At 33.8% G+C, this 11,238-nt stretch overlaps 1 protein-coding gene across 1 annotated transcript in view; it reads right to left on the bottom strand.

Annotated features, from left to right (window-relative positions):
* LOC112519182 (2-isopropylmalate synthase A-like) overlaps window positions 1–9,244 on the bottom strand; it is a 10,250-nt gene extending 1,006 nt beyond the window's left edge. Inside the window, exons 1-8 of the mRNA XM_025127176.1 lie at window positions 8,736–9,244; window positions 8,315–8,528; window positions 8,157–8,237; window positions 7,883–7,972; window positions 7,702–7,788; window positions 7,456–7,556; window positions 7,298–7,331; window positions 7,127–7,201 (exon numbers count right to left, since the gene is read on the bottom strand). Of these exons, the coding sequence (XP_024982944.1) occupies window positions 7,127–7,201; window positions 7,298–7,331; window positions 7,456–7,556; window positions 7,702–7,788; window positions 7,883–7,972; window positions 8,157–8,237; window positions 8,315–8,528; window positions 8,736–9,244 (1,191 nt within the window). The remainder of the gene's footprint in view (window positions 1–7,126; window positions 7,202–7,297; window positions 7,332–7,455; window positions 7,557–7,701; window positions 7,789–7,882; window positions 7,973–8,156; window positions 8,238–8,314; window positions 8,529–8,735) is intronic.
* Between the last annotated feature and the right edge of the window lie 1,994 nt (window positions 9,245–11,238).

An 11,238-nucleotide genomic window follows, 5' to 3' on the forward strand; every position in this document is an offset into this window, starting at 1 on the left:
AATGTAGTAGTACTACTTAATTGATTCAGACACACCTATCCATACATGTATTTTGATCACACACAATTATACTAATTGTTTATTCACTATATATCGTCTGTTTCACGTGCATGGAGTGGTACATTTTATTTAATTTAGGTTTTTTAATTTCTTGTAAGTTGGTATGCATGTCTGTTGCATATAAGAGTAAGAAGCTCTTTAGCAGTTGTTGAATAGTTTGGTGCAGAATGATTAAAAAAGTTAAAATAGTTAAGTGCTGAATGAAATAATGTTGTTTAGTAATTGTTCTTTGAATGACAGCAAATTACCATTTTAACCCTTTGTATGATTTAGTACTTAATGAAATAGAGCTGTTTGACAGATATATGAATAAAACAATTATTTTGCAAATATAACTACATATTTCATATTAATCCAAACAGATCAAGTTAGGATATATCATCTTGATTTCACAACCAAGTTATGCATATATAACAAAATCATGATGCATATACCCATTTATCAACAAACGGTCCAAGTTATGCATATAGAGCAAAATCATGATGCCCCCTAACACTTTCTCATTAATGAAAAAGGCATCCTACATACATAAAAAAGCATCCTACATACATAATCATGATGCCCCCAACACTTTCTCATTAATCTTTAGGTTTCATTTTTGTTATCAACAGGATAACTTGAAGCGATGTGAAAAAGGAAGGTATAGGAAGCAGATGTAGGGAAGCGAGGAAATACCTGAAGCGATGTGGAAAAGGATGGAGGGAAGCAGTAGGGGCGGCGACCGGAAGAGCTGCTGGAAGACGGCGACCGGAAGATCGACGATAAGGGGGGGGGATGTGATGTGAAGGAACGGCTGGTGTAGAGAGGGAAGAGTTGGAAAAAAATGAAATCCGAATGGTTTAGTGAAGCCCTACACACAAAATGGTTAAGAGATTAATGTAACCATTAAGAGGCTTAATTTTTTTTGTTGCCAAACAGCCCTTATCTCTTACCGATTAAGAGGTTGGCTCTCAATGTCACCATTAAGAGCCAAACAAACATCCCCTAAAGGTCTTTTTGGTAAAAAAACTACACCTTGTAAACTTAATTGTTAGGGTTCAAGAGGTTTGTAGCGACTGGTACTACTTAAGTATCCATCACTTTATTGACGTGTTCTCTTGAAATTGTCGGATTAACGGAACCGATATATAAAACCTCCAAAATATAGTCTCCAACACTAAAATAAAATAAAATCTTCCAATAACGAAACTGAATATATCCCAATACAGAAATAAACGTCTCCAGATGAATCACTTCCAGTATCTCCCAACAACTCAAGGAAAATCCAAAAGCAACCTTAAAAAAAATCTAGTCTAATAGCAAAAAAAAAAAAAAAAAAAAATCCAATAAATGAAATAACATAGCACTAAATCTCTTGAAACCTTCGAAACTAAGGTCAAAAGTGGGTTCTCTTATAGTCCTTACCAAATTTACCAACCATTGACACAATTCTGCAAATAGATATCAATTGCTTATAATCTGTATGCTGAACGACATTAAAAACATTAATGTTGAAGTTGCATTTTTTAGAATTATTTTCTCATGATCATTGAAATCTTCATGATAGAACTTCTTTACTAGTTGTCGTACATCAAGACTTCTAAAAGTCTCATACGCATTTTTAGGACCTAGAGTTGGGTTTTTTTGTACGCCTCTAAATAATTTGCTTTTTTCATGCATTAAGAAATTTTGTAATCGTGCATATTTTCTTTGTGTTGTATAAAAAGTGTCTAATTGGTAATTGTTTAAAAGTTATGATTTTTAATTGTATGTTCTTTGTTGTAATTTAGAACACATAAAATGAATAAATACAAATAATTATTAAACAACAATATATGAACATTAAAATCATAAGAAAAGAACAGAATCTGATCAGTGTCAATCCAAACCAATTATGACCGTCAGATCCAAGTTTGTCTTTGAATTTTGACTATTTATAATTTAGGCTGGTAGGTAGAGATCAGGCTTCAAGCTCAACCAGGGATTGTTTATCAAACGCTTACTCAAGTAAACGTTTATCAAGTCATACAACATCACTCGATGAATATGGTAAGGACCAAGAATCTTACCCGGTAAGAACAAAACAAGGACCAAGAGTCTTACCCGATAAGTGAGGAAAACAACTCTTACCACGGTAAATGCTTACGAGGTAAATTATTGCATATGATGTCGTTTTGATGGACCAAAATCTTACCCAACAAGTAAATAATATTGTTAAATTTTATGGATAAACACTTATCGGATAAGTATTTGGTAAACAACCCTTAAGTCTGGTATCTTTTGGGTCGGACTTCAACCCAAATAAAAGTTGACCAGCCAATCCTTGTCATGGCTCCACCACTAGAATAGTCTTTGGATCTTGATTGAAGACCCAGTTTATAACTACCACCCATTCAGTCGGGTTTAATTCGTTTTGTCTAATGTATTTTGTAACAATTTTTAATATTTAACTGTAATTGTGGTGACTGATTGATTTGAGTTTGGGTTTCAAAAACCAAAATGCCTAAAGGTTTCATGTTCAAATTCAAGGAGAAATAAAAATTCTCTTGTGGCTATGAAGGTTCAAATACGATGACTCCGGGCTACCCGTAAAACATGTGATTGCCCTGAAATTAGTCTACTCAAATAGCAGGTTGGATATCCAAGTTAATAAAAAAAAACAAATTTTAATATTCTACTATTAATTATTTGCGTGTATTAACATATTTATAATTAAATTTTTTTTTGTAACATTTATCTAATGGGGAATTATTTAAAAGTTATGATTTTAATTCTATATTCTTTATTGCAATTTCGAACACATATATAGAATAGTAAATCCAAATAAATATTAAATAAAAATAAAAATAAAAATAAAAATGAAACAAAAAGGTTAGAATCCGAGCCGGACCAATTGAGATCGGTTAGGACCACCAAATCTATCTTAGATTTTGAACGTCAAGACTGTTTATAATGGAGACTGGTTGAGGAATCATTGAGAATGGCAAGTCTAGATTGGTCTTGAATTTTGAATGTTGGGATCTGTCTTCAAATGAACCAAGCTTAGCTGTAGTTCAGTTAACTTTAGGCAATTTCTAAAACGATCCCTTTTGTCAGTTTCGACCCCCTCCTTCACAATCTTTCATTTTTATATAATTTATTTAATAATTTATATTTTAACACTCTTGAATTTATTTAATTAGTTTACTTTATACTTTTTAGTTTTCTATTTTTCATTTTATACTTCGATCTTATTAACCTGTATAATTATATATTAACTAAAATATGTTAAAAAATACATTTTAATTTTAACAAGTTACATCATTATAATTGTCTCATCGATACATTCGAAACGAATCCAATATTGAATATTTTTGGATTTAACTATATATAGGCCGCTATAACGTATTGGTTCATTGATTTTTTTAAAGAAAAGAAAACCACTCGTAAGTTTTTTTTTTAACATAAATAAATATATTTGATATTTTTTATTCCAACAAATTCCAACTTTAATTAGTCACCTAAATTAACATAATCTTGATTACAAGTATTCTCTATATATTCTTGATACATATCAAATCTACGTTAGTATGAGACAATCCATGTACTTGCATCTGGAAGCCGATGACGTGGCCAATGATGTACGAGTGTGGGCATTGGGTATTCTCCGTTTAATACCACATTTATGTAAAGTTACCATTAACATGCACTATTGCAATTGACACGTGTTGGGATAATGGCGGCGGTTGTGTCCTGAATGGTAAGTATGTCACATTGCCTGCCCTATGACTGAGAACATGCAATATGGCATTAAACCTTGAAGCAGCTAGAATTCCCATTTCAGGCATAGCGATCCAATACATTTCCGGTGCAAAGACGTTTTTCGTGAAAAAGTTCAACGCTTCGCAAATTCTTCCACACTCGTTGGCAATAACATAAGAGTAATAATGTTGATGCTCGATTAGTTCAATCATTAACTTACGTCGAATATTGCCACATGCGTTTTCATGACCACCCAAACAAGTAGATATGGCTCGAGATCCACAATTTCCACCACCCACTACATCTTGTATCTGTGTGATGTATGGATGAAATAAACTTGGGATTTGATCAAGAAATGGGTTTGGGTGTGTGGGTTGTCGTTGGAAGTATGAGCTATGCCTCGCTGATTCTTGATAACCAAAATTTTCAGAGTTGATAAAGGTTGACGCGTTGGAACAATTATATCTACGAGGGTCGTCAATATTTTTTTTATTTAGAGCTTGATTATTTACAGAAGGACGTTCACGAGTGGTTCTATGAACTGAGGGTTCATGAAACAACATTTTTTATGGCATAATTATATCCTTTAACTTTTTCAGCAAACTCTTACGACCAGAGAAACTGGTTGTTTATTGAAAGTTTTTTTAAACATTTGTACTTCATCATCACATTGAATATCTTCATCTTGTGCGGAGACACATGGCGAGAAATCAAGTTTTTTTTTTCCAAAATACATCGATCGCATCAAGCGGAATGGGTACCCCTTGACATGTATATAGTGCTAGTTCATGCGTACATGGCAACCCATGACTTGTACGCATTTTACAACCACAATTTTCAGAATATTCATTGGAAATCATATCAAGTGCATTAAATGAAACAAGGCCCCACAAATTTTGAATATGTGGTTTGTTATATGTCTCCTAATAGTTTTACAATATTCAAAACTTGCTTTGATCGATGTTAGGGGGTGTTTGGGATTGCTTATTTGAAACAACTTATGCTTTTTTACAAAAGCACTTATCAACTTATTATAAGTCAGAAGGGTTTAACTTCTTTAAAAACTCCTTATTACCGGTTTGACACCGGTATAAGCCATTTATCCAAACACTCAAAAGTGCTTATTACCGGTGCCACACCGGAATAAGTCAATAAGTTGTTTTAATAAGCAATCCCAAACACCCCCTTAGTTAACATAATATTGTACCTTGTTGGTGACAAATTCTGATGTTGATGAAAAATCTTCACTTATGTTTGCCATCTGCAACTTTGATATAGAAGAACGAGAGAGAGATATTTGAACTATGTATAGAGGGAGAGAGAGAGAGCGAAAGAATGTGAAGAATATGAAATACGATATATGAACGATTGTTCGTTCGATAATATATATCAAATTGGTTTTACTTTATTTCAAATCGATAATTACATTTTATTTCAAATCAATAACTTTACTTTATTTCAAATCAAATTATTAAACGAATAATATATACCAAATTTCGTAAGATAAGATATTTTAATATAGGATAAAATATGATTTAATCCCTAAATTACGTTTAAAATGGTTTAATTAAAAGCTTAGTAACCTGCTATAGCACGTCAAGTGGCTTAAATAATTAATTCCAACAAGTTTAGGGATTAAAACATTCATTAATTTTTTTAAGAATTATAACATTCATTAAAAAAGGTTAGAGGTTATAACATTCATTAAAAAAGTTTAGGGGTTAAACCATTTTTAAACGTAATGTTTAGGGGTTAAATCATATTTTACCCTTTAATATAATAATGTATGTTTTTCAATACATTTTAGTTAATATATGATTATTATGTTAACGTAATAAATGTGTAAAACAAAAATTGAAAAATCAAGGGATATATTATATATTAAATAATTAACTATAAAAGTATAAATTATAAATATTAATTTTTTTTACGTAGTATGTATGATATATAATAAGATAAATAAATCAAAAAATATTCAATATTGGACTCATTCTAAAGGTATCGACGAGACGATTATATGATGTAACTTATTAGAATTAAAACGTATTCTAAAGCATGACCCTAACTTTATGTGTATCTTGTGGCCATGAAGGTTCACCTACGATGACTCCAAGCCATTCATGGTCGTCATAGGGATTAGTCAGCATGTATAAGCTAACCCGGAAACCGGTTACCGGAAAAAAAAACAAATGACAGGAAAGTATAAAAGAATGAATAGAACAGAAAACCCAAAACAAACAAAACAAGGGTTTGCTGCAACAAAATCTCTTATCAAACGTAAATGCATAATTAAGTAAACTTTACATCAAATATTCTTAGAATACCGTATTCTGATTCTTTTATTGAACATTATAATAATCACTTTCAGAACGCACATTCAAACTAGTCATGGCCAAATCGGCCCGGCCTGGCCCGGGACCGGCAAAAGACCGGTTATGGGACCGAAAACCGGGATCGGTTGGGGTTTTTGGAAGTTTCGTGGGACCGGGACCGGCCCTGCCCGACCCGAAAATTCAAATAATTTTATAAATAAATGTATTTTTAAATAATTTTATAATTTATTTTTATAAGACAATGTAATTATAATTATATTAAAATGCATTTTTAAAGTGTATTTGAATGATCCAATTATAAATTTTATAATGTATTAAAAATATATATTATTAAAAAAATTAAAAATAAATCTTATTTATTAATGCCGGGACCGTCTCAATTTTTTTGGTTTGTATATATGTTTGTTGATGTTTAGTTGCAGTAATCCATCGGTTAACAACCGTCGATGATAACCATTAATGATGCCTGATTTTCTAGTGGTGCACTCTTCTATTTTTATTAACTTTAAACTAATGCAATCTAAACAACATTTTATTCATACGATAAGTAATTATTTCATAAATACGGACCATGCAACATACAAATAAAATGATTTGTTATGCTCGGCACAAAGCGTTAAACCTATAATATGGTTTGGTACCGATATTTCAGTTTAATACCAATGCTATTACGTCATCATTGGTAACAACTTGGGACACAAATGAGACAATCAGTGGATACAATTCTTGCATATATGTACCAATTTAGCACATATAGTAGGATACATATGGGGTTGAGTTCACGTGAGACCAACCTGTTTCAGTGAGACCTATGATACCACAAAATAACATTGAAACTTTCAGCAAAACATTGTGGAGGTTCAGTATTTTTTGTTCCTTCAAAGTGTTGTGTTGTGAAGTTTCAATGTTATTTATATGGTCTCGGATCTTACAAAAAGAGTTTGGTCTCATATGATCTCATATTTCTAAGAGACATACACACCCGTTTCCATGAACATACAAGTTTTYGTTACCTTTTTCGTTTCAGCTATGGATTTAAAGCGCAAAAAGATATCATCGAGTTCCTCTCCATCAATGTTGTGACCAAGCTTAAAGAGAAAACGGAACAGATACGTAGTTAAGGGATATGAACAAAGGTGTGGCTTACTTCATTTTCAAACTGATGACTTCAACTGCATACTCACCTCAATAAGTTTAGCTTTTAAAGCATGGCGTCCACTGCACAATATTATTTGAAATTCATTAGAATACTCGATAAACAAAACATAATTGATCTTCCATAAAGAAGTAGCTACATGATTTATATTGAGGCTTTAATCGGACTGCATGTAATTCAGCACACCTAAGTTTTCCAAGTGTAAATCCAGATTCATCGGGTCGTTGAAGTCCAATATCTCCGGGAGACATTATTTCATATGTGCTTTTGTTCTTTAGTATTCCGTCCTACAAACCAGTAAACAAGGTTAATTGAATATAATCAGAACTAAAGATAGCTTCTTATACATTAGTAGACCATGATCATTAGTAGAACACAGGATATGTGCAGTAAGCTAGTTTCTTATACATTAAACTAACGATGGAGTCCAACCTGATGGATGCCACTTTCATGGGCAAAAGCATTAGCACCAACGATAGCTTTATGTGGCTGCACCTGCATTCCAGTGTACTCTTCCACCTAAATAATTAACACAGGAGCATGCAGTTAATTCATGATTCTTGAAGTAGATTAAATATCAATAGAAGTAAAGCTTTGAATATATTCTACATACCATCTTGCTAGTCTTCACAATATGTCTTGTATTGATGCCCGTGTAAACACCACCCAATAACTCTCCTTTGCATTTCATAGTCATTACCATCTATATATACATATGTTCACCAAACAGTCATGAGAGGCATCCATCAATAAATTCATGATAATGGAGTTCAAAAACATGTAACAGGGAAAACCACCCTTTTAAATCTTTTGATACAAATGATAAACAGAAGCATGCACCATCTTCAAGTGATTATTATCAACAAGAACCGAAGCATAATACTCACCTCTTCCAGAGAAGCATTACCAGCTCTCTCTCCGATTCCTTTTATTGTTACCTCTACTTGTGTTGCACCAGAAGACATCCCCTGGAATCTTCCACAAACGTCAGCATACTACAGTTGATCATAGGCAAATTATAAAAGCATAACTATTGTATATATACCTCTATAGTATTGGCAACAGCCAGTCCTAGATCATCATGGCAAGGGATAGAAATAACGACATTCTCAATGCCAGGAGCGTTGGCTTTTATGTCAGCAACGAGTTGTCCAAACTCACGAGGCAAACAATAGCCAACGGTATCGGCGATGTCAATAGTCGTTACACCTGCTTTGATAACCTCGCTCACAATCTCATATAAGAATTCTCTATCCGATCTGTTAACAAGCATATATGGTACACGATTCCATAGTTAATGATCGAGGATCATACATTGCAAATAAACAATCAACTTATGCCCGGCTTTTCCTATATATTTTACTTCACTAATTGCAAACCAACCACCATTCTTATTTACCCAAATATTACAATAAAGAAGTGGCTACACTTGGCAAAAAATGGTTGAAGTTTAGATAAAAATATACCTTGTAGCATCCTCGAGGCCAAATTCAATGTCATTAAACCCTACACTTCTTGCATACGCCACCATACTCCTTGCTTTTTCTATCACTTCTTSTTTTGACATTTYGAGTTTATACTTCATGTGAATCTCACTCGTCGATATAAACAACAATATTCTCGGGTATTTGGCATACTTCATGGCATCCCATGCCTTTAAAATATCCTCCTTTATGCACCTYGCCATGCCGCAAATGACCGGCACATGACCATTCATGTCATCGACCGTTGCATTCCCRACCTCCTGCGCGATCAACTTAATGGCTTCTACCTCAGATACCGAGGCAGCAGGGAAGCCCGCTTCAATGATGTCAACACCCAATTTGGCAAGTTGACGAGCAATCTGGAGTTTTTGGTTTGGGGTCATGCTGGCGCCTGGGGATTGTTCACCRTCCCGGAGAGTGGTGTCAAAAATGCGAATGTATTTAGGGTCCTGGATGTGGTTGGGAATGTAGTTTGGACGGCGAGAACACATGATCAATGTTGCCTTTTTAGCTCGCATTGAGGGTTTGAAATACGTAACCATGGGATTGACGATGGAGGTGGTGTCAATGATGGCGGTGGGAGTAAAGAAAGTAGCAGTACACGGAGATAGAGAGCCAGCCATGGCTATTGAGGAAATGTTGGTGTGTGTGGGAGATAGTCGGGGGATAGATGATGCTCAAGTTTATTTACAGAATAGTCTATAATATATAGAAATATTTCTTATAAATGTAGTAGTACTACTTAATTGATTCAGACACACCAATCTGTACATGTGGGGGTGATAGCAACTCTTACCGATGATATTTGGTATGCATGTCTATAAGACCGATATATAAAACCTCTAAAACATAGTCTCTAATATACAAAATAAAATAAAATCAAATCTTCCAATAACGAAATTGAATATATCTCAATACAGAAATAAACGTATCCAGACGAACCACTTCCATTATCTCCCAACAACTCAGGGAAAATCCAAAAGCAACCTTAAAATAAAATCTAGTCTAATAGCCAAAAAAAAAATCCAATAAATGAAATAACATAGCAAAAAACCTCTCAAAACCTTTGAAACCAAGATCTTGGGCTACTTTCCGTCACAAGACTTAACCGCCCCCTTGATTACCTGCCGTGAGGAAACAGAAGAAAACACGGCTAAGCCAAAAGCTCAGTAAACGGATAAACAATTATAGTAAAAGGGTAATATAACACACTAAAATTGATCTCAAAATACCGGAAAAAACGAGTATTAAAGTTTTAGTGAAATCAACAAATAACTTAATCATACGAAAGCATATGAAGGGACAAATCGAGTTCGAAAAACGCATACACTTGCATGTCAACCGACAAGACAAGTGTCAGACATATGGCCACAGAGGCCTATACGTTGGACTACAGATCCACCCATACTAAATGTGAGATGTGGCGTTGAACACTACACCAACATCCACCCTGCAAACGAATCACATGTGTCAGGGCCGACCCATACGCCTCCTAAATCTAATATTCATCACACCAAAAAGCTCTCACAAGAGCACAGAAGAGGAGATGTCGTGGATTGATCATATTATCACGGTTAGTGCCACACCATCGATGCCACAATGACGTGCCTATGGTACCCCCACAGGTGGTTAGTAGCTCGAGTTACCCGGAGTTGAGTTGTCACAACGAACGTGACATCATATAGTCTCAATTAAGAGTAAGAGCAAAACGTATCGACATCGAATGGATGAGCAACATAAGCAATATAAAAAAAATTGAATGAACAAATAGTTGTAACAATTAAGAGGCTCAAATCGAACGACAAATAACCTATCACACCTACCAACATATGTACACCTAGAGGTGAAAATCATACTAAAATGTTATCGAACAATTAAACGTGATCCTTGGAGAAAACATATATTTTTACTAACTTGAATAACTCAAATTGCATGATTAGGACAAGTCGTCCTTACCATATGTATATGTATATGTATATGTATATGTATATGTATATGTATATGTATATGTATATGTATATGTATATGTATATGTATATGTATAACGTAGAACAAATACGATTGAACGGAAGATGCGATAACGAACAATTTGGATAAATATTAGCTAAACGAAACTCACGAGTTCATAAACATATTTAAACGAGCTAACTGAACAAAAAAAGTTTAGGAATCTGTATCTTAAATTGCACCAAGCTTATCAATTCCCAAGTCTACTCCTTATACCCGACCTAAACAGACACCCAAACTCACTATTAGTTCTAACCGTTAACTTGATCATGAAAGATAATCAACCAAATCGAACAACAATATCTAATAAATAAAACCCAACCAAAACCTATGAATCTTATCTGCTAAAAGAATTGGGAACTACATAATTAAAAAAAAAAAAAAAAGAACTTTTGAAAGCTCCCAAACAAGAAAAAAGCCTATGGCTTCAAGAAACACAACCATGTGCATGAATGTGTGTGTATATATATATATATAT

This window comes from Cynara cardunculus (assembly GCF_001531365.2).
Source record: "Cynara cardunculus var. scolymus isolate 2C chromosome LG 10, CcrdV1, whole genome shotgun sequence".
NCBI lineage: Eukaryota > Viridiplantae > Streptophyta > Magnoliopsida > Asterales > Asteraceae > Cynara > Cynara cardunculus.